This window comes from Doryrhamphus excisus, linkage group LG9 (genome assembly GCF_037039965.1).
Source record: "Doryrhamphus excisus strain RoL-2023G ecotype Guam linkage group LG9, RoL_Dexc_Guam_v1.1, whole genome shotgun sequence".
In the NCBI taxonomy this organism is placed as follows: Eukaryota; Metazoa; Chordata; class Actinopteri; order Syngnathiformes; family Syngnathidae; genus Doryrhamphus; species Doryrhamphus excisus.
In genome coordinates, this window is record NC_136365.1 from 7,478,979 (window position 1) to 7,504,835 (window position 25,857).

The following is a 25,857-nucleotide window of genomic DNA, read 5'->3' on the forward strand; positions in this document are numbered from 1 at the left end:
TCAGTTCACAGTTCCACATGTCCAAAAGGAGTAGGAAGAAGCAAAACTTATTAAGTCCTATCCCTCCATCTGGTACTTTTACAATCAGTAACTGTTACATTTGTTCACTTCCTGCTTTCCATAATACAGTTTAAATTTTTTTTTTATAATGTACCTTGTACAGAAGTACGAGGTGATATGACCATCCAATGACATAATAGGTACCATAGTAACTGCCAATATAGTGATATGTATAGCACGTCACTGGTTCACCTTTCTTTGTACGTGGAACTGTTCCCACAAAGTTGAAAGCACAAAATTGTACAAAATGTCTTTGTAAGTTGACGATGAAGATGTCACTTGTCAACATAAACCATTGGTGCATAGACAACATCACTACATCCTTTCTGCATTAGGCTATATGCTTATGCTCCATCTATTTGCTGTGATGGAACTGAATTTATCACCTCAGAGTTGTGGCCAAATACTTCTGACCATGTTCACTTTAATTTTCAGTGTATTTCTGTGGTGTTTCTCGCTTCGGCTATCTTATCCAAGGCCTTAATCTCCCATCAAAGAACACAAGCAGGACAAGCATAAAAAAAAGTTACAGGGGCTCATGAGCTACCACAACAATCTGTGTACCACTGTGCCATTAGTTCCGTTAATAGTTTGATTTGGCTTTGATTATAGATGCAGGCAGAGCAGAGGGCTAGCGGCCCAAGGCAGTTAGTGTAATTAGTACTATAACAGTAAGCTGTGGACTGTTGGCTTGTCATCATAGCCTCGGGGCAAATGTACAGATGGGCCTAATAACAGCTTTCAGCCTGTCCATCTCACTTGCTGTCTCATTCACTGTTGTCTGCTGCTAAGACCTTGTAAGCTGATTTGCTTGGCCGTGTTGTTACTTGCGTTTCATCTACCCACAGGTATTTTGTTTGTACATATGGAAATTTCCAGTAAGATTGTACTGCAAAATAATAAAATCTGGGTTAAGAAGACAAACAAAAATCAAGCGTTAAGATTTATAAAGTGGGTTATAGAAGAAACATTGTTTTCAAATTAATTTAACCACACCAACCCAAAGTGTTGTATTCAATGTGAAAATGTGCACAGGTTTTCAAGTGGATGTCAAAGCAGTCAGATATAATATATTTTTCACAATGGCAGGGGCTCCAACTTCTATAGCAACCATAACAATACAAATGGAACTGGCCATACAAAAGAGGTGATGTGTGTGTGCATAGTTCTTTTTTGATGAGATCCTCAGGTATGCATTTATTATATCATGTTTTTGGTAATATTTAGACCTTATCCTAATTGTACCACTTGAGAATTTTTTAATAGCCTTAAAAAGTTGAGTGAGCGATAGTTAGTGTTAGGCAAATAGCTTTAAAACTGTAATTAATCATAGTTTGTCATAGGTGTGCCATTAAAATGTGACAAGATTGAGGGAAAGAACAGTTTTGCAATAATTAAAACATTATTTAATCGCACAAGAAAATGAACTGGTTCATTTTCCAGCCTCCACATACTTCCATGAACAGACAGGAAGAGGGTTCACTCAGCTTGTTTACACCCTGAGGCATGTTTACGCCATTAAAGAGGCCCTATTACGCTCATTTTCACACCTTTTTATTGAGTTATGGGCTCCTATAGAGTATACACAATAAACCGCATTGAAAGCTTTCTAGATCTTCCAGAACCTGCACCTATTTTAGCTGTATTTCCTTTGATTTCTTCCCAGCATGCCTTGTTTGTTGTGATCGCATCAGAAGTGAGATAGTGGTCTGATTTGATGAATCTTTGTTCTTTTGCGTGTTTGCTAAGCTGCTATTAGCAAATAAAACCTGAAAACAAGTTGCAAGTTAGCTTCTGACCATTTCTAGTGCTACTCAAACACACGGCAATTTGTTTGAGACTCAGTATGGTTTCATACACTACACGTGAGTTAAATGGTGTCCAGCCTGTAGGGGGCACCAAATGAGCGCTGAGTATAAATAAATGAGACTTATTTCCTCGCTCATCCTTCCAGTGCCCCCTTGTGAATGGCGCCCTGGGCAACTGCCCATGTGGCCCAAAGCTAAAATCGACACTGCTCCTAATGACTCCCACACTGGCGGTGCGCTTTTCCAGCTAAAAGGTTATGAGCTCAACTGCAGATTCTTTTAGATGTCAAAAGCGTTTATATCATTTTTCACTTTTTCTTCCATGTAAATACCTCCGGGTGTAACAATCAATCAATAAGTTTATTATTACCATCACACAGAATATGATTTTCATACTAATAACTTTATATTAATAATGCAACTATTGGTAGTGAAAAGAAGGGTCTTATGTTTGAAATAATTTCATTTATTTTTCCCATTTTATTATCACTTTCAAGGTTTATTTTTTAGTAATATTTCAGAGCATCTGTAAATTTGTCATGACCAAAATCATTGGTATGCACAAGAATGAACACATTGGCATCTTTAGCTGTATCTGCCATAGAACCTGGTTTGATTACCTGCTCGGGTATCTCTGTGTGGAGTTTGCATGTTCTCCCCGTGCGTGCATGGGTTTTTACCGGGTACTCCGGTTTCCTCCCACATTCCAAAAACATGCTAGGTTAATTGGAGACTCCAAATTGTCCATAGGTATGAATGTGAGTGTGAATGGTTGTTTGTCTATATGTGCCCTGTGATTGGCTGGCGACCAGTCCAAGGCGTACCCAGCTTCTCGTCTGAAGACAGCTGGGATAGGCTCCAGCATGTCCTCGTGAGGATAAGTGGAATATAAAATAGATGGATATATCTGCCATGCAAACGTTTAAATCATCCTGTCTGCGTGTTCTAATCTAGCATCGATTCAGATACCAAAAAAGCCTGTCTGAAAAAAGTCTCGAAGCCACACTTCAAATATAACCTGAGTTTGAAATTGCTTCCCCTCATAGCCCTTTTCCTTCACACGCCTTGAGCATCTGCTTGTGTTGTAAATAATGTAGCAACAAGTAATAAATGAGTTTGGTGAGTTGAGACGGGCAGAGAAGGGCATTCTAAATTGATCTGTTTAGTCCTGTACATTGTTCTCACTATAGTCAGAATTAAAGAAGAAAACACCTATAAAATGGTGAGTGATTAAAGTGCCTGAAGTGTCCCTGTATTTCTCTTTCAACATTAATTCAGCTAAATTTGCAAGGACAATTAAATAAGTAATGTGTTTGTTGCCAAGCAGCACTAATGTCTTGTTTTGGTACCCAATGGCTGTATTTACTGCAGGAAGAAACAGAAACACGTCCATGTGCTTGGACACTTCATGTTTTTTTTATTAACTTATAATTAATCAACTATGTTGATACACGTTTTTGACATCTAATTTATAAAATACAAGTGTGTGGTTGTAGACCTCTCCAAGGCGTCTTATGTGTAGACATGACATTGGACTTAACTACTCTACTCCTGCATGTAAAACTCATTCATTCATTCATTCATTTTCTACCGCTTTTTCCTCACGAGGGTCGCGGCGGTGCTGGAGCCTATCCCAGCTGTCTTTGGGCAAGAGGCGGGGTACACCCTGGACTAGTCGCCAGCCAATCACAGGGCACATATAGACAAACAACCATTCACACTCATTCATACCTATGGACAATTTGGAGTCACCAATTAACCTAGCATGTTTTTGGAATGTGGGAGGAAACCGGAGTACCCGGAGAAAACCCACGCATGCACGGGGAGAACATGCAAACTTCACACAGAGATGGCCAAGGGTGGAATTGAACCGTGGTCTCCTAGCTGTGAGGTCTGTGTGCTAACCACTCGGCCACTGTGCCGCCCGCATGTAAAACTATTAAAGTAAAAACATGTTTGGTTTTCTGAAATGGATTCATTGGATTTACATTATTTCTTGTGGGAAAAATTGATTCAGATAATGTCAGTTTTCTTTAGATTGGAACCTCAAACAAATTCATAATGCTCGCCAAGCTTCCACTGTACATATGTTGGGTATGTTCTCTATTCATTTTCATTGTTATTGTTTTTATATGAGAAGGACTAAGCAGAAGGTATAGAAAAGAAGTATAGAAAAGAAGCTTGTATCTCTTATAAGCTTGCAAAAGATGCATCTTTAATGAAGCTTCAAAATGCTGTGGGGTTAAAGGATTAGCAGAGTAGGAGGTGGGAGACCAAGGTGCAGACCAAAACAAAAGAGTAGCATTTGTTTTGGAGATCAACACAGCAAACTCAGTTATTAACAAGAGCTTCCACCAGTATCCAGCTACTTTTTCTGGAGGATAATTGATAATGATATCATGATGATGATAATGATGATAATAATTTCTGGATGATTTTATTGGACCAGTTTGTGAAAAAGAAAAATGCCAAATGTTTAAAAAAATACAAAAGATTATGAATGCAGATCACATTTATTTGCTGCAGTCATTTGTAAGATTTTGTCACACAACAAACATGATGACATATTTTTTTCTGTAGCACACCACAGACTCCCAGTGATTTATACTGTTGACAAATAAATGACATCTAAAGGCAATTTGTAATTATCATTTAAAATAATTTGCATGTACCGGTTTGTGAGGAGATTCTACATACATTTTCTGATATCAAATATAAAGTGGCTGATGAATCACTGACAAAATCGGTGATTCTTCAACAGTGTAATGACAATGGGCATGTGGTAAATGGGCTGTGTCTTTATTTAAAAATCAATGCTCATTCAGAAAATTTGATCTTACGGTTAAGCTGTAGGCACTGAAACTCCTCCTCCGCTGTACCATGCACTATAAATGTGTTTGGGTTAATGTTGAAACAAAATCACCATCCATTATCATGAGAACAAGTGAAATTTAAGCAATGAAATTACATTAAAGATTATCAAGTGGTTACATTTGTACAATTCAACATGTCCCAAAAGGAATAGAAACAAATCCAGTTTCTTCAATCATACCCCTTCTCCATGTCTATGACAACATGACATTGGAATGCATGTATCCCTGTGCATCCACATTCAGGACTCAATTCTCCACATCATTTGGGAGCTGGTGCAATCCTTTTCATCCTTTTGATTATTTAAGGCATCCGCCTTTTCCTTCCAGCTCACCCGTTTGTTGACAAAGTGATGCAGTATCATTATTCATTTCCTTAATGTGCTTCACGTTATCATGCGGTTGATCTCTTCTTTTGTCGATCCTGCCTCCAATGTTGTTGAACTTCATTATTGCACTCTTCCACATCGGCTTTGCATTCGCTGCAAAATAAACTTTCCTGCCCATTTTCTTGGTCAAATCAGTGAAGTTTGTACGTTAGCGACAACTAGCCTGTCTTGGTCTCATACAGTAACTTCCGTCAGATGGTATTTAAACCTGTGGTGCGAGCAAACATATCTGTAATTATTGTCAACCTCAGTGTTCAGGATAGTGCCAAAATAGTTTGAAATGAGTGCAGATTTTTTCAGTCCGTCCATCCTCAGAGGAAGCGACAACAAAGTATGAAATAACTGCCCATGTTGTTTATATTAGAATATATCTTTCAGCAAGTCATTCCAAAATTAAAATCAAAAACTACATAAAACAGCCCTCATACCAAATTTCTCTATTTCTTGGTGAAGATGAATCATTGTCTTTTCTTGCGAACAACAACTATTGTGTTAAAAGACAAGCAAAGCTGCAGTGTTGTTGGATGCTGCTGTGGACAGGGCTATTCACAAGAGGTTTAAATATTCTTGGCATATTTTGATCAAAACATTTCACCAATCTCCAAAAAAGTGCAAAGCATGTCTTCTTTAATCTCTCAGCTATGGATGGAAATGTACAGGGAAATAATGCGCGTTAGATGATAACACAGATGATGTGGGCTTCATGGTGTCATGTTTGTTGCCCGCAGGTAGGTGACATTGGAGAACCTCGGAATTTATTTTCATACTAGCATTCAACCTGAACCAACAGGACATCTGCAATATGTGTGAGCAGCCGTGCACAATTATTCACATGGCATAACAGCCTTGACTTAATTAATTATCCACCTTTGTCAACACTGTGGCAGCAACAACAGAGCTGCATATTCCATCATATCAACATGTGTAGTTATGTATCGCTTTTTCTACTCAACACAAATGTTACTGCATATAGTCCTTTTGCCAGTCAGTGTAGACAATAAAAAAGATACAACAACTGGCACTTGTGGTGGTTGCTCCTGATTGTGCTAAAAAAACAAAAGAAATGCTGGCAAGAAGCAGATTGTCATCCAATTGGTTTTTGACCCAACCATCAATTGTCTCTCCTGGAGAAGTTGGTCTGTTTTGACAGAAGCCATTACTTTATCTCAGAAATGAGTGTTTCATTGTCCCGAGAAGAGTTTGAGATTGTTCTAAAGAGGTAAAGTCAGCTTGTGCAATGTTGGAAATGTGGGGATGGATTTCATGCCTACATTTACAACTAGACTAAAATCAAAGTAAAGGTATACCAAACTGTGGTGAGACCGGCGATGTTGTTTGGTCTAGAGACAATACCACTGAGGAAAAGACAGGAAGCAGAACTGGAGGTAGCAGAGATGCGGATGCTGAGGTTCTCATTGGGAGTGACCAGGATGGATATGATCAGGAAGGAGTACATCAGAGGGACATTACATGTTAGAGGCCTTGTAGATAAAGCCATCGTGCTTACACTAGTTGGCTAGTGGCTTGGTGGCTACTGCGGTAGTCCTCCATAATCATTCCATTGCTATTTATTTGGGAATGGGAGCCATTTTCACCAATGTTCAATCACACAGGGCTCGAAGACTTCAGACCCCTCCCAAAGGTCCATTTAAATATCATCTCCCTTGTGAGTAGAGGAACCTGCTGACTGCTGTGCATGCAAATTGCTCAATTATAACATTGTGTTAATGCCAGTAAAAGAGAAACAATTCAAAAAAGTTCAGAGGTCCAAATTACAACTTGACCTATAGATATGTATGATTATACATGCACAATTCCAGCCTCGTACAATAACTATAAATGGGTTAAGGCACCCCTCATAGCCTGGGTCACATGGATTCCAATTTGCTAATTTTCTACGCAACTCTGGGTTAACCATTATCCCATGCCAGAGGACATTTAGGTATAGCAGATTCAAATAATATTGCATCACATGAAAGCAATCAATGGTTTAATTTCAACTTGTTTTGTTTGTCAAACAGAACCAGCCTCTTTATTTGCATTTGATTTCCTTTCAGGCTGTCGGCAAAAAGGGGCCCGCACATTCTCGTACCGCTGCGATCAGGATTTCCTGACATTGGAATCCCTTCTCATCTCTTAGCCATGAGATGAAATCCCAGTCGAATTACTACCTCCGTAATGATTACAAGTGAGATGCAAAAATAATGAAGTGGATTCTTTTGGGGAATAAATATTGCATAAAATAAGACATGAGCAATATTTAATGTAAAAAAGAAAGCATATGAACAAATTAGTCTGTAGAAAGAAAATATATGAATGAAAAACGGGTGTCAGTCATGTAAAAATGAAACACACTGTTGCAACTCACTTACTGATGACTTGTCATTGACAATGGTGTCATATATATGTATACAGTGTATACACACACACACATATACGTATATATATCGAGTATATATATATATATATATATATATAGTATATATATACAGAGTATCAGAGCTCACTTGCCAATATCGGCTGATACTTGCTTTACAACCCCGATCCCCTCTCCCCATCAGCTCATCCCCCGCTGCAGCATTCAGAACAACCATGTCTGCCCTGTGCGGGACTTCCTGTCTTTGCGAGAGTGATATAAGTTTTGCTACCCAAGACTGGCAAAGGAAGGATTAGATTTGGTTTTGGTAAACTTCAAACGTAACCGCTTCAGTGGCCATTCTCTGAACAGCGAGTGTGAAAAGTGAGAGAGATAACTTGGAGTGGAGTGACGGCAACTCCACCAGATGTCCCAAGAGATCCCAGCCTCTCTTACAAGCTCAACCAACTTTTTTCTTCTTTATCATTAAATCTGCAGGCACATCTGCCTTTCAGTATTTTTGCAACTCAATTAACTAAAATGCATTAATGTCAAAGCACATTCCTGAAATAAATCACCTGGAGGATTTAGTCCATAGGCGTTTATATTTAATGTACTGTACCTCAGGTGTTCGGCTGCAGTTCCGAATGCAGCTTATAAATGCATGAAATTGTTCATCTTGGGGCTGTCTTAGTTACACATTAAGCGTGGATGACTGCAATTGAGAAACAGCCTTGGTAAAAGTCTATAGCAGTTTCTTGCCTGTCACATGGTATCTCAATGTTTTAGTGAACATCAAACTTAATGTGTCATTATTATTTTTCATTGTTGATACAATGCTGTGCACTGGACTGTAAATACCACGCAAATCTAAAGTAAAGCAAATTTTTGAAAGGTCTTTTATTTTTCACCAAATATATCCACGGGGAACAGATGAGCGTTATTTACGTACTATAAATAAAGCTGAACCCCAGTTGCGCTCATTTAATAACATGTGCAAGTACATGTCGTTTTAAACATGTGACTTGTGGGTGGATGCCACAAAGGCCATGGCAGTGTAATGTCACACTCCCCACCTGTTAATTAATTAAATTGTCCTCCCTTAATTAATTTCACACATTAGAGGGTGACCATTCACCTGCAAACATGATGTGAATATACTATAACATGTACTGTACAGGTTATGAGTATCTCCAAGTGAAGCTCATTAATGAGCTGAAAACAATGAACTGGTTTTTTTCAGTTAGTTACTTGAAAAAAATTACGATACCTCATCATACATATTTATAATTATATTTATGGTGCACCCTATGAGTGGTGCTTACCAAATGCTTTGGAAAACATGCACTCCAACCTGACTGTGATAAGTGAATTTCCATGAAATAGGATTCCTTTTTCATAAATAGAATTTTTTTCATATTTTGAGCATAGAAAACCTTTCGATGACCTTTAAAATACCGCTCTTGACATTATTAGTCACCTAGACATGAAATAACACCCCTATAGTCACCTTTACACTCACACAACCCAATAAAGTAAACATAATCAGAGAACATCATCCATTCAAGACATAAAAAAGACTCCTGCTTGTGTGTGTTATGATAAATGTGAAAAAGGAGTCACTATAGTTGTCCTTGTATAAACTGATTTACAAACTTAAAATGCACTAGGGAAGATTTCCGGAACGCCTATCTATTTAAGTGAAATCCTCCCATTAAGATCCATTCTTAGAATTAACATGGTAAGACATTTTTTTCTCCTGACAGGATTCAAAGTGAGGGAATTTGTTGTGTTGTAGAGTTTGAAGGATTTGACTGACCTCTGTGTCTGCATCAGGCAGGAGCATACGATTAATGTGGTTAGTCATTTCATCCCTTATCCTTCCTCCTCTGAAAGGCTAATGTGACTTACATTCTAGTGACATTCTAAAAATGCTGTTAAATGTTAATGGAAGCTATTTTTACAAGAGTCTTGACCATGTCTGGAACAACATGGTGGACACCGCCGGCACTCACTCGGCATGCAAGCAAGAAGGCACACACTGTACACATCTTTTTTTTTTTTTTTGCTTCTGACAACCACTAAAAATGTATTTTTTCTGAATTATATTCAATGTATATTCAGTGCAAGTGTTTCTTTTTTGATGTACTCTATTCTTAATGGTGTGGGGGAAATGGAAATGCTGAGCTATTTCACTGGAGCTGTCATCGTCTGACAATATGTCACTTATTATCACAGTATGTTGTGAGAATTTATTTAAGTGGGCTACAGAAACAAATGTGAAGCTCGCCATTCTCAAAATGTAATTAAATCCACATATATACATACAGCTGTCATGTGTAGTCAGGGCCAGCAAGGCCTTCTCTGCTGGCCTAAACAATAGCAGAAGCACTGACATACATTTACGAATAAAATTTGGCTATTTGTTCAATTAAATTGTATCAATTCATTAGAACATGTAAAATATGTATAAATACATCTTTGGGATCTGGTGTTAATGTTTATAAAAATGTATAAATATGTCATTGGTATTGAATAAGAAGTGCTAGAAGTTGGTGGTCTTTGTGATGTCCTTTTCTGTGCCAAAGGAGAAAACAACATGAATAAAAATAAAAGAATCACAATCCGCCTTCTGCTATTCCTTTGAGAGGAAGTTAGAGCGGATAATGTACTATTTAAGTCAAATAAACTAAGAATAGCAGTCACACTCGCTGCAATACAACAACATTCACAGCCCTAGGATTACCGCCTAAACCGAGGTCTGCATCCGTCTGCTTACATACACCCACAATTGTTTACAATGCTACAAAGTTAAAATCAATAAGGACTGCCAAAATAGGAACAGCGTAATGCTCCATTCTAAACCTACACTATTGAATTACAGCTCCAATGTTGGAGAATCTTCAGGACGTTGACATCCCCAGAGAAGAACAGGGAAAAGTATGAGGTGGGAGGAGAGAAGAATAAATCCATAAATGACAAAGAGCAAAAATAAAAGTTATCCTCTCTTCATCCACCAGCAATATGTTCCATTCCACCTTGAAGCAGCAACAGAGGACGCTGCACAGGAAGGGGGTTCTTTTAATTATCGTTTTGAACGGTTTCATGCTGTACGGTCATGGACATTTTCCAATCTCACCTATCCTCTGTGCTTATAATTGTTGTCATATTGTGTTACACCACCTGAGATATATCCCCCTTTTATAAATTACCTCCTTCCCATTGCATGCTTACATCTATCCTATCGGAGCTGTCTGTGCCAGGGATTTTTTTCCCCCAGGAAGACAAGCCTTTATCCAGGCAGTCTACTGCACATAAATAGGACAGTCACTGGAGAGGCTGTATCACTACAGGGGTGAGAGAGAACGGGTGAACTAAAAACAAATGACAACAAAACAAGTATAGAAAAAAAAATGAAGACAGTGCCCAATAAAAGGGAAACTTGTAACTTGTAAAGCAAAGTGAACCCATAAAAGAAAATGTCGGAATCCCAAGAGTAATGAAAAACGTTTTCGAAGTGATTCCAACTCTAATATGGCGTCACGTCATCCCTCTGGAGACAATTACAGGCTTAGTGGCGCAAGATTGCATTAGTGTGTGATTGGCTTGACGATCACTGTGGTGGCGCAATCCATAATTTGGCCCTGGTCTGCAGAAGGACCGTATTGAAGGGCCCTTGAAGAGGTTGTTGTCTTTTGTATATATAGTAGACAGATCAGTGTTTCTTATCCTTTGTTGCGTCAGAACATTGGAAAAAATGGCAACGGGTTGACAAAGAAGTTCCTTATGTACCTTGTGTCTACATTTATTCCTTTTTCCAATCATAGTGGAACGGGCATGCCTAGAGGTGGGCCATGGGTGGAATACATTTTTAAAAGGACTGTTTTGGAAGCACAAATCCAAGGATTCTGGAAGATCTAGAAAGTTTTCTGTGCGGGTTATTGTGTGTAGCTGCTCTATAAGAGTCCACAACTCAATACAAAAGGTTGAAAAATGAGCATACTGACTGGAATCTTTCCATGGTATCCCAACTTAAAGGACTACTTCCCCCTTCTTAATAGTATTTCAAATACAAAAAATATGTACCATCAATAAAGCCACATTTTCGGGTGACTCTCCAATCAGAGTGACAGGTTTTCATTTCTGCACATTTCAGCTGTGATATAATTGGATAAATGAAATCTTTAAGATGAAACACTCGAAAGACACAAAGTAATCATTCAAACTTACTTACTGTATTTGTTCAGGCGCGCTCGTAATTATGAGTTGTAGGCACTAATTGTTTTTTTATTTTTCATTTTTATTAACGTACCCCCTATGGCAATTGAGTCCAGCTGCATACTGGCCCACGTTCACCAAACAGTCCTGTGTGAAATGCCATTGACAGATTAAAATATTTGTCTTTTGCTGGTAGGGAATCACGAATTCCAGCCACTTGTGCCTGATGGTGGCATTGTTGGGAATTTTAAACAAATGTAGCTTTGGAGAGGGCAGAGAGTGTATCTCGCATACAACGCACACCCATATAAGGAAGCCAGCCCATCTGTGACATCAAAAAAACTAAAATTTTCCAACGCCCTCTGAAACCGAGCGTTTAGACCCATCCCGAACTTCTTACAGGGCCCACTTCCAAATGTGTAAACCTCTTTGGCATCATTTAACATGAGAATACAACATTCTGACTACATTTGTAGGTTAGAACAGTGGAGAAAGCATAATCAGTCCCGTTTAAGAAGCCAAAAAATTTACCACTTCCACATAAGATGGGAGGTGTACAATTTTCACTTAAAAAAAGGGAGATCGAATTGTGATATTGAAAGGGGTGTAGTAGTTATCATACCTTTTAAAAAAACAAAAACAAAATTACCATGCAGTTAAAACCCTCATGTCCTGAAAAAACATGCATTTTCAGTGGCCTTGAACATGATATCCAGCAAAAATAAAACATTCCATAGTGCTCATAGCGTCCAAGTCAGACTGAGACTGCATGGCAACTTAACCTTGATGACATCATCTGACTGCAAAGTACCGTTTTGTGAATTTGCCTCATCTTACTGCCAATGTGGTCAAGGACTATAGCTTTAACTGCCCTGACAGCTGTTGAGGCTGCCAGCTGTCTCCATCCTCCCTGGCTCTTATTGTCACAGAGCATCTTGTATGCTGCGTATGATAGCCTCCAAGCACTGGTTTGAGATGTGGCTCCCAAAGCTGGCAGACATTTTGACCACTGGACAGCATCATTCGTATCTTCCTTGCTTGAGGCCCTGGATCTCTCAAAGCTTCGCTGGTGCCTTTAAAAGTCTGCTCAGCACACACTAATGTCCATGCTCAACTTTGAAGCTGCTCCTCTATGTGCTTAAGAGAAACATATAGCGCCTTGCAAACAGGAGTGCCGCCAAGTATTCTGGGTCCCCCTTAGAATTGCGCTAACTTCGCCTCTGCACACAGAACCCCTGCAATGAAAAGTGTAAAGTATTTTAGAAATGCCTAAGACAAATGTCCCAAAGTAACATATATAATAATCTAGTTTTACAATCACCACTGCAAACATGCACCATCATGACTCACAACTATTGTTTGTCATGCCAAAATACAACCCCAAGACATTTATTGAAATTACAAGCGATGTGTTTGACATTTACACTTATAATACACCTAGCTATATCTACTTGCATGCTCGGCAGTTCAAGATAATGTAATTGCATATTGTCCCTTCCAGCAGAAATTATTCTTGTAGAAAATATACAGCAGAATTATGCCTTGATCATATGTAAAACAATAAACAACATTTGTGTTGTAGTTCTCATTTTCTTCATTTTCTTCATCCCATTTAAAATATTTGCTTCATTCTGACCAATTCCATTATTTTCATGAGTCCTCTTTCTCTTTCACCTTCACTGAGCAATAACATGTTTTCCCATGTGGCTCTGGTAAATATACAGCTCTCTGGGTTGAGACGTCACTGGGGACCGCAGTGTGTGTGTGTGTGTGAATAATAAACTTCTCTTGACAAATTGTACTCCTATACCTTTTTATGAATGGAAAGTAATTTCTTTCATTTTTAGGGAGAGTATCATTAAAGTGTGAGTGTTTACATTATCATCACAAAATCATTATGATGATAATCACAACCAATGTTAATGAGGTACATACAGTCATGAATAATAGGACATCATTAAATATTTTGTTATTTAATCAGAAATATAAACATATCAGCTGCTGAGATTTACATTGAACTGTTTGGGACATTGTCATGTTACAATATCTAACTGTTTCAGCTCCAGAGGAATTCAACCACTTAGGTTTCTATGATGGTGAGCTGGTCAGATCCTGTTGCAGCAAAACAGTCCCAAACCATGACATGTCAACCTCAGCTCAAATGCTGTCTTTGGTATATACCAGGGGTCGGCAACCTTTGCTATGATAAGAGCCATTTTACCCACTTGCCTACTAAAGAGAAATAACCTGGAGCTGCAAAACATATATTTAAAAAATAATACAAGTAGAAGTGCAGTGAGTGTTCATGTGTAACGGATGCCAACCAGTAGGGTTATCATGGTATCATCTTGGTTAAATCTCACTATCTGACGCCACTTTGCCATCAACAGTGGGTTGATGTAAGGGTCACATGTAAGGTTCAACATCGAGACTTGGGCATCAACAGGAACGGGGACAAACATTCAGGATTTTGGGAGACTATACAAACTACTAGGGCTGGGCGATATGGACCAAAAACTCAAATCCTGATATATTTAGGTTACTATACTATATATCACAATATTTGTTGTGTCTGACATCGCACACCTTTCTCATATTGCCCGAGGCTGCGGGCTTTTGATTCCCTCTTTCATGCAGGCATGAGGGAGATACAGCTCAAATCTATTCTAATGTATATCAATATCAACGAAAATATCGATATATCGCCCAGCCCTACAAACTGCACAAAGATATGTTCCAACAGAGATTTGAACCCGCAACTCCTGACTGTGAGACTTGCTAACCACCATGGAACTAAGGAACTAAGAGAACCTAAAACTAAGGCACGGTGGAAAAATGGCAAAATTCATTGGTGGGCAGGATGGTGTCACGTGCAGCAAGGAGGACATGGAATAGGCTGTAACTACACACAAAATGCATGCAGACCACTAGTAACCAGGTGTAGCCAGGTGTGGTAAGTGGCGTTGATGGCAGAGTAGCGACAGGTGTACCTCGTGGCACCGCCCACTCAGGGAGTGAAGGGATCGAAAGAGGAAGCACAACCGAGGTCAAAAGGTGACAGCACAAAATGGAGCAGACCAAAAAACAGACCCTAGCAGATACTCTTTTATGCTAAGCTAATATTAATATGTTATAAACTAACAGCTATCTTACAGAGTAAGGCAAGTAATAGCTAAATATAGAATTGACCCTGTCATGCTTGTTGCTCCAATTGGCTGAGTTTGGCCATGTCTTTGGCCCACTCTACTCCAAATGTCTGGGTGCTTTGAAAGGACATCCAATCCAATTACATCCTCTAGACCCTTCAGCTGATGTCCCACAGCACCATCCTTTTGCTGAAGCCATTTTCACAGATAAAACGGTGCAATGGATAGATGGCGTAATGATATCCTGGAGCTGCAATGATCACATGGCTGGGGAGATCTGGAGACGTTCTGATTGGAAGACAGTTTTTTTTTTTTTTTTTGCTTATTGTGAAAGTGCTCAAAATAAATCCAGGTTTGAGAGGATTTTGGAATTTGGGCTCCCAATTTTCACATGGGTTGGGAGAAACTATATTGGTTACAAAGTAGTGATGCCAACTCTACAACTGCTCATGTATCATGTTGAATGGGATGGTTGTCTTCGTGGAAAAATCAAAGTTACATTCCTGTTTTAATCAATTCACTGCCAATCAAGTGTCTTTTCGCGCGACTCCATCACACCATGAATCGATCAATCACAAACACATGACCTGTACGTCACAGTCATTCCTCTGGCTGACACCTAGACACACACATCTCATGTTATGTTAGAGGAGGCGAGACAGTTTCTGTATTATCTGACAGGATCAAAGATGAAACTGCATGCATTTGATTGATGAAGATATTTGGAATCAATTCTTCCAGCAAATCTTGTGTATATAACTTTATAAGTCTAATACTTCGCAATATTCTCTTGTTAAGCATGCTGATGTCTCTATCGTATTTATTCACCAAGAGTGACCCTTCTAAAATCTTATGCAGTGCACATGATGCGCCACATACGTAAAGTCTTATCCAGTCACGTATTATAATATACAAATACAGATAAAATAAACCATATAAAACAAAGTAATAAAAATACAAAAAAACAAAAATAAAAGCTAAATGCAGTGATATTTGAATGTAAACAACCATAAGCAGAGCGCAAAAATTTATTCATCTAAAGAATTGAGCTTTGGAGAAATACATTCATATCTTGCTAGCAAATGGCAAAAAAAACCCAACAACAACCTTATTATCAATTATGTTGTCATTTCTACACATGCGGAGTACTAATTGAATTGCCTCACATGTGAATGTTGGTCAGCGGATCGTGTGGTGACAGTCCGCATCTGTATTAATACCGCACAATTCAGAGTTCCAAAGGCTATAAATGTGCAGTATTGTGGAAGAACAGAAGCAAAATATGAGCAAAAATTTTCTATGAAAACAGAATCATATGCAAACGAGAGCATCTAAAAAATGACGTTCTTTTGAATTATACAAATATCACAACTTGAACATATTTAAAGAGATACAATTAATTATTGGCCCATCATGTATTTTTGTGTAAGTTAGAGCAGCAATATAATACAAGTTTTGTGGTACAGTAAACCTCGGATATATCGGACTCGGATATATCGGAAATTCGCTCACAACGGACAGATAAAAAAGAACCAATTTTTCTGTAATGCATTTCCAATAAAAATTCATTGCATATATCAGATTTTTTATAACGGATTTCGCCTATTTCAGACAAACTCTCCAGTGCCGTTCCAATTTCCCTTGCATATATCGGATGGCCGCATCGTGTCTTTCTCCTGGCTCCAGATTTAGGACAAATATAAAAGTGAGTGACGTCAATAATACTAGCACAGCAGTGAATGAGATCTTAACCTCACTATTGGAAATAACGTAGGCCTGACGGGCGTAACAGGGCCTAGCTTAATTAACAATTTGTTATGCTCAGACTCCAATAAAGTTAAATTCTCATTACCTTACGTCTCTTTTCATTGCCCAGTCCAGGTACATTGGAAACATAGTCAAAGAAGTGCCTTTTTATAACGGATAAAATCCGATTTACGCATATATCGGATATAAGTCCGATATATGCGTAAAACGGACATTTTCCGGTATACGCATATAGCGGATTTCGCTTATATCGGACAAAACCAGTGGGAACAATTGAATCCGATATATCCGAGGTTTACTGTACTGTGAAAAAAAAACTGTTTTTACACACTTACCCTCCGTGATTGAATCTCTTTCACGTATAAAGGCAATAGGAATTCAGACACCCCTTCTAGTCTCAATCCTTCTTTGGTCACTCGCAGATTGCCCATTCCATCCTGCATGCAGAGAGAGGAGGTCAGTTGCTGTTTGGGAGAAAACTCACAGACATTTCAGTCAAAAAGAGGTCAAAAAGGAATAATTGAAGACAATTCTGTATTTTATTCCAAAGGGAACAACCTGATCAATGACACAGGACCAGGAACAACTGGGAATGCAGTACGTTTCTCTGGGGCATTTCAACAAGTCTGAAAGAACTAGAAGCCGAACCAGCCATCTTTTGGTACTAGAATGAACATGTTGTATCCCATTTAAGTGAACAACAGCCATAACCCAATCACCTAGCCTTCCAAATGGGTAAGAGTTCACATGGATGGGGAAAAAAGCCCTCCCACAAAGTTGATAGCTGAGGTGAAAGGAGATACCACCTATATAATGCAACAATCCCTCAGTCATCACTGTTAATTGTTCCACACTTGTCTGTAATTAGTGAATTTTCGCAAAGTAGGATTCTTTATTTCTAAATCAAATAGTTTGGTAGTTTGTAGTCTTCTGAAAAATATGTCACATCATTGGTACTATATACACAAGGACAGAACAAGCTACCCAAGCCTACTGAATAGCTGCCGATCGTCTCAATAACATGATGACAAGATAATGAGGGACCTGCCACCGTACTGCTCTTTCTGAAAGACTAAACGATATGTCACTCAATGATTACTAATCAGCATGACTTCCTGGACACTCGTTTCAACTTAATATTATCATATATTGATGGAAATGCCTATACTTAGAGGAACTGTGAATTATCATTAACTGCTGGTGCAATAAACCAACAAAGCTTCTCACTGGAAATTGGAAATGAACGTGAGGCGACTGAGGCAAAGAAATAAGGGTAAGGATGAGACAATGAGATTTGGAAAATAACTAAAAAGAGATGAATCCATACAATACATATACGTATGTACACATAACATTAGAAAATAACATTAACATTACTATAGTGGCTGAGGATATGATGCATTGCCAAAAGAGCTGTATTTGTGCAATTAAATACAAACCTGGAAATGTAATGAATCTCAGGTTACTAGGATTGACAGTCCAGTAAAGATTTAAAAATCAATAACTAAAACCAGCCAGATGTTTTCTGTGATCTGTAGCCATAAAATTGAATGAACAGTGATGCATGGAGCTTATTCCATAAGACGTAACACAGCAGGGCTGAGGAGTTTCATACACACAAACTAGATTATAGCGGGTTCTATAGAAACACACGGTTTGTTTTAGTTTCAGATATGCTTAACAAGTTACATTAAGGAACATCACATTTGCATAATTCGACATATCTGAAAAGGAGTGGGAAGAAGCAGAGCTTATTTCATTCAAGCTCTTCCATGACAAATATACATTCTTGTGCACACACATCGTGTCAATCAGAAGGCGAGGATATATTTCACTTTCTAAGCATGCAGTTTCCTTCCTATTGTCTAATAATTCTACCAAAAAATACATGCAATCACCTCTTAGCTTCAGTACTGAACCCTCTTTGCTATAGAACATGACAGCTCTCTTTTTCTTGGTATCTCACACACTGGTAGGCACTGTGTTTCATTTTGAATCCAAAATGCATTATCCCCACGGACGTCACACATGCATTATTGCCAAAGCCTCAAACACAATGGAAAATTCATTTGCACACAAAAGGAAATAAGTAAATCTCTCCATTCATTCAATCATCTCTCGTCATGAATCTTTTTTTTTTCATGACTCTCTCAAAATCATTTCCTTTTTTGTTAAAAACGGGGTGTAATGTGAATCGTAGCATGGTGTGTCCATTGTATGGAATTAAAATCATACACTGATCACATAGAACGTGAGGCAAAGCTAGTGAACTACACCCGCCTGTGCTTTGGTAGATTGCTTGCTGACAAATCTGAATATTTCTTTTATGAACATTCATATCCAAAATCAAAAATGAAAAATGACAGTTTCTGCTGTGCTGCCCTGCTGGGCATAAAATAGCCATCCACCAAAATCAAACCACATCACAATGTCAGTTAGCAACACCGTGTGAATGTTATTCAGAACACAAATATTAATTTGAGGCGCTGTGGTGTCATATTGCATTATTCTGTAGAACAAGAACAACCTCGAAGAACATTACAAAAACAGGATATACAGTTAGTGTAGTGCTACAGGATAGATTGAAATATGATATTTCATCAACTGCTTGTCCTGTTCAGGTTCACAGATGAGCTGGAGCCCTTACTAGCTGATTTTACATGAGTACATCTTGGACTGGTTTCCAGCCAATCAGAGATCACTTATAGACAAGCAACCATTCACAGTATAGGCAATTTAGAGCATCCAATTTATACACAGTACCATCCTTGAGGACGAACCCCTTCCCAGTTATTATAGATTCTTGAGTACCCTTCATTTGATGCTGTGCTGTGCTGGACTGTCTGCTGGCCATTCTGTATACATTGATGAAAACCTCCCTAAAAGGCAATATCATAGTACATTATACAGTTAAGCCTCGAGATAAATACAATCCCTGACTTTCAACAAAAAGGTAAGCAATAAGATATCACAAGCAACCTTGCAATGCCACACTGGCTACTGTATTGATTTGACATTTTTAGAAGACGCTTTGAAAGCACTTCGTGATCTTGCCCTAAGTTTTGGAATGAGCTGCTTCAGTGGACAGTAGCATTCATCCATTTTCTATGCCACTTATCCTCACTAGGCTCGCAGGGATATGCTGGAGTCTATCCCAGCTGACTTTGGGCAAGAGGGCGAGATGCGGGGTACACCCTGGACTGGTCGCCATAGACAAACAACCATTCACACTCACATTCATACCTATGGACAATCTAGAGTTACCAATTAACCTAACATGTTTTTGGAATGTGGGAGGAAACCGGAGTCCCTGGAAAAAAAACATGCATGCTCAGGGAATACATGCAAACTCCACACAGAGATGCCCAAGCAGAGATTCTAACCCAGGTCTTTTTGATCTCTTGACTGTGTGGCCACCATGTGGCCCATTGCTAGTTTCATGTCAGATAAAAAAAAATATTATGTGATGGGGAGATTATTGATTGACAGCTTATACCTTATGGGGTTTGAATCCAATGCCAACAACTACTTGGTCACTCTGCCTGAGACAGATATGACCTGAATACCAAGCAGAGTAGAAAATATATGCCTGGCTTCATCGCTGATGGATTTGTCGGCACTGAGGTTGATGCGTTCTGGTCCGTGTCCATGTGTCCATGCATATGTCATCTGTTTGTAAGACGACATACAAGCTAACTGCATTGGCCATGTTGAAATGAATTCATAACCAGTCAGGCAGACTTTGAGTGTCAAACTGAGGGCAACATTAAATTAGATCTTTGACCTCCGGTGTATTTTGTCACAATGTGAAATGACATGGATGTCATTTTGAAATGGGCAATTTCATCAGATGGCTCCCAAAACAAATAAACTACAACAGCCTTTTAGTTCACCAAAGCCCTGCTACAATATGAACCCAGTTGTTACATGTGAAACGTGAGAAAGTTTAGCTCTAAGAGGGAATACAGGTTGAAAAAAAATGATGCTGGGACTACTTAACCCTTATTCCATTATTTCCTATTGACAATCTAAATCCCAATTAAAGATGCAATAGCACTATGTCAGCATTCACTCAGACTATGTGATTGTGACGAGGTAAAAACAACATTATGTGAAATGCAATATGTCCCTGATGGCACCAGCCAAACAACTATGTGAATGCATATGTGATTAACACGAGTCACACTCAACTATAGCATTATCAGACCTGTCGGTCTACCAGGACAGTGTATGTGGTAGCATTACGTGCAAATAGGCAATGTGTGTATTTGTTTTTCAGCTTGTCTGCACACAAAACTGCATGTGATTTATGCATGGATCTCTTTCAGTTTGTGGGGTGCTTGACAGTGTGTTTGTTTGCATGATTTTGTGTGTATGCCTCCAGACAATCTATCAGTGCAGTGTACACATGGCAGCATGTAGACAGATGGTGAAGTGTGTGGCAAGAAATATTTTGTGTGTGTGTGTGTAAAGACTAGAGACAAGGTTTTTGTACTGACATGTACATGAATGTTTGGGAGTAATAATTGCAGGTGGCCAACATTCCTATATGATGTATTAAATTATGTTTGTGCCTACATTTAAAGGGGACCTATTTTTCGGCCCTTTGTATTGAGTTGTGGACTCCTGTAGAGCAGCTACACAAGATAACCACAACTTTTTGATCTTGAAGAATCTGCTCCTACACTCGCTGGATTTATTTGGATTTCGTGCTTCCTTGTTTTAATTTATTCCACCTATGGCCCACCTCCAGGCCCGCCCACTTTGCTGTGGCTGCTCACACTCCAAGGTGCTAATGAGGACTTCGTCAACTTTAAAGGAGTTGATACAGTAAATGGTATAGGGGCAATTTATCTTTTTTAAAATGTCTGTATTTTTGTTGAATCCCGATCCTCGTCCCGAAGTACAGACTGGACAGTCCAAAGTTTCTCAAGAAAAGAGGTCATTTTAAGAAGTTTTAGCTTTGGGTCATTACACGTTTTGTGTGGGACTACCAGTGTTTAAAAAACTTGGGTAGACCCACTGATTGTGGTGGGAAATTACTGTTAGCAACTCCAGAATTGGGGAGCTTGTAATTTGTATGCACACTCTAAAATGCTCCGCAGACAACCACTTTTGTTTACTTACGGCTTGCTCTTCTGATTCTTCTACATTGCCAAGTAATGTTGGAAAACCTTCACACTTCAGCAACGGTTTGTCGACTAGTCCAGCTGCACACTGGCCCATGTTTACAAAACAGTCCAGTGTGAAATGCAGTTGATGAATTAAAATGTGTTTATTTTGTCGGTAGGGAATCAGGAACTGCAACCACGCCTGCCCAGATTTCTGCCTTCTTAGGAACTGTAAGTCTTCCCTTACACCCCAAGAAACACTTCCTGAGAGACATTGCAAACACACTCAACAGAGAAACAGAGCTTGGGGGAGGGTAGCGAGACTATATGGCCTACAGCACATACCCATATAAGGAAGTCTGGCAGTCTGTGACATCACTCTCAGTGTTTAGAAAAAAAAACTATTTGAAACCAAGCATTCAGAGCCATCCCAAAATTGTTTCAGGGCTCACTTCCAAATGCGCAAACGCCATTATCTTCAAAAAAGCATTATAGGTCCCATTTAAATAAGTGCATATACTGACCAAGTCCTACATGGCAAGTGTCTTTTCTATATACTGTCAGTCACTGAAGATTGCTCTTGGCTAAACAATATGGTCGGGAAAAATTGAGAGAAAGATGGAGAGTGAAGTTGCAGATGGGAAGAGATGAAAGAAAATGGTGAGATGTACACATGGGAGAAGGGAGTAGAGAAAACACAGTCAGAGGGATGAAGGCTGATAGAGCAACAGTACCAGACTTGACGAGACAAAGGAGGAGTCATGATTACTCAAAAAATATGCAGAAGTACTCACACTCACGCAGACACATACACTCAAGCTTCTTTCCCTGAGGTCTTCTTGTCTCTCTCTACAATGAGTATGCATCAGTGTAAAACTGTCACGAAAGATGTTACATCTCACTATTGAACTGTCAGACATGTTCATCCAAAATCATTGCACAGTACAGTTCTTCTGGTGTTCTTGCAGTTGTCAGATAACAAGCTTAAAAAAATGGATAAATGAGCCATGCAACGTTGATAATTAGAATAGAATTTAAGATTTGAGCTGAGATATTCTCAAATATTAACTTTTAGCGTCACATTAATGGCAGCGGTTGTAATGATTGGTTCCCAGGTAAAGTTGTGTATTTGTCCATTGAAGTAAAAACAAATACAAGTTAACATTAAAAAGAATCAAACAATAAATTCTCAAGGATTACTTACACACATGCACAGTACACATATAAACGACAAATGTAGCAACTTCTGATCAAACCAAGTCAATTTCGGACTTAAAATAATGTACAGATTTAAACTCCATCCGTTTCCAGTTAAACCACGCCCACTTCCCTTTTATGCCCCACACATTCCGACTATGGATGTGAAATGCATATTTGAGAGTCAACCGACTCACCTGTCTCTATAATAGACTGGCGATGTAACACAGCTGACTTCTTGTACCAATTTTTTTTACCACCATTTTGTTAGCTCGCTACTAATAATGAAGGACGTTTTGTGAAATAGAGTTGGACTCATGCAATGTGTTAATAACACAACAAGCCGAGGCCATTTTGTATGTTAACCAGAGAATGCACGCAAACAGCGGCAAAATTGTGGTGTAAATTTTCAGAGAAAAAAACGGTAAGCTGGCCTAACCGAAGTTCCACTGAATAGGTACTCACCTCTGATGAATGAAAGACGATCAATAAACAGTTAGAATCAGAGGTCTACCAGTTTAGAGAAAGCATTTGTCTTTATTTCTCATAATCCACACTGATTGCCTGCTGTAATTCCAGGAACGACTTATGATAATATATATATATTAACTTGGGCCCACGCCACTTCAAGGTCAAATTGAATGTCTAAGCTTATAAAGATACTGATTGTAGACAGTGGATGTGCCAGACTTCGTAAGATGATCTTACACAAACTTTTGAAAGTGAGGAAGTGGTGACAGATTGTGCAGAAGATAAGAACAAACAACATACGGATGATAGTGACAAGTTCCCAAGTTTTGCACCCCATTATGAAAAAGATATGTGTAAGACAAACTGATATAGAAAGCAATGTCTGCATCAGCCCTGCATTTCTTACATATGTTGAAATAAGGACAGGCAGTGACTTTCAAGAGCAGAGTTGATGGTGTTCAATACAAAACACAGGTTTTAACCTGAGCAGGTAAAACCACAGCAAAGAACAAAAACTGTTTTTTCATGGTTTGGCTGGTCCTGCAACTTATACTCCAGGGTGACTTATATGTGGTTTTTTTTTCTACTCTGACAACTTATAGTCAGGAAAATACATTATAACTTGCAATACAAAATTGCAAGTGACTCTGACATAACACATTTGGAAAGGCTCAGCAATGGAGCAGAAAACAAACATATTGATGCGCTCATAATGAAAGATCTGCCTCTAATAAAGTTTTCTGAAGATACAGGTGAAAAATGTCAACCAGGCGGGTCTCTGTAGTCTCAAAGAAACACCTACGGGTATTGTACCAAAAGCACAACCTGTAGCCAGAGGCTTTAAAGAACTCAATATTCATGACCAGCCCGAAGATTCTCCAACCTGTGCCTCGGAATCCCAGAGGATGATGTTAGCAGTAATCTGTCAGAGGCAGTGGAAAGTCCACTCTGTGGACATAAAATTAGCATTTATGTGCGCCCACGACCTGAGGCGGGCAGTGAAGGCATTCTTTGGAAACGAAAGAAATGTGTTTATGGTTTTGCTGATGCATCACTTGTAATGGTGCAACAAAGTGAAATAAATCTTGCTTAAAGGAAAGCGGCACTTTATGGGGAATTCTGCCCATCACCCAGAATCCTTATGTGCGAATAAACACATATGTCTTTCTCATTTCTGTGAATTCTAGAGATATGAAAATAGCTAAAAAGAACCCAGAGTACCCAGAGAAAACCCACTCACGCACTGTGAGAACATGCAAACTTCCCACACAGATGCCCGAGTGGGGAATCCAACTCGGGTCTCCTAGCTGTGTGGCCCAGGCGGGAAACACTTGTTCACCGTGCAGCCCAATAGACTAACAATAAAGTATAAACACACCTGGAGAAACAGATTGAGAAACATTTGCGTTTTAGATCTTGCTGTGCAAAAAAGGCCAAGTTCATGCACTCAGTGTGCCGCGGAAGCTGACTGCACACTGCTAGCTTGTGACTGCCTTTGGGCGGGGCGGACCTGTCAACATCACCTGTCACTGCTCAGAAGAGCAGAACACAAAATGCATTTCTTTAAGTGCACTTTATTTTGTGTTGGATCTTATTCTTCCAGAAATGTTCATTATACTTGTTTTGTGCTGGCCCACTGTGTTTTTTCCCTTCAAATTTAAACTGCTGGTCTTTTCATTAACTATAAGACATTTGAGGAAATTCGAGTCAAGATGTTTCTGCAGTTTGGGTCGATGCTTGTCATTAAGGGTTGATGGTGGGTCCTGCAGCCAAAACAGTTGAGAACCACTGGCATAGACAACCTTATTTTGTGACAACTCTTTTTTTCCTGAGCTTTCTACAGGAAATGCTCCACCTAATGCTCCTACACTGATCTGTGTTACTGACAGTCATTCTCTGTTTGAAACACTAAGATCTACAAAGCAGCAGATTCCATTAAACAGGCCATACGCAAATAAAAAAAAAAAAGGTGCTTTCAAAAGCTTGGCTTGTTCACTGCCTGACTAAAACGGGTGCATCAGCCCTAATGCTTCTAAAAGGATTGACTGATAGACTACTCAAGTAACACTGAAAACACCATTCCAGAGTTTACTCCGCCTCTCACAGTTGGGGTAGGTCCTTGTGTGTTCGTTTTTTTAAACAATAATAACAATGGTCATGTTTATTTTGGACTAATACTAATGAACATAGTGAACCAGACAGTGATTTTACAATAATTTTAGTCAGCAGTGATAAGTGAGTTTTACTTGGGTGAAAAAAAGATAAACTAATGAGTACCCTTTGCTTTACAGAACTAGAAAAACCCAAGAAAATCTTCAAAAGCCAAAAAGGCAACTTTTATGTCCCTTTTGCTCTGCGTATTTTGAAGTCTTATATTCTGCCATGAATAAGGAGTTCAGCTGTCTGGATTAATAAGCACAAGGCAGTTAAACAGGAGTACATTTTACTGACAATAGGAGAAATC

General features: G+C 39.0%; 1 protein-coding gene across 1 annotated transcript in view; it reads right to left on the reverse strand.

The window, feature by feature from the left end:
• Window positions 1–25,857, reverse strand: part of sgcz (sarcoglycan zeta) — a 246,419-nt gene that overhangs the window by 52,720 nt on the left and 167,842 nt on the right. The window contains exon 3 of the mRNA XM_058045963.2: window positions 16,950–17,051. Within this exon, the coding sequence (XP_057901946.1) occupies window positions 16,950–17,051 (102 nt within the window). The remainder of the gene's footprint in view (window positions 1–16,949; window positions 17,052–25,857) is intronic.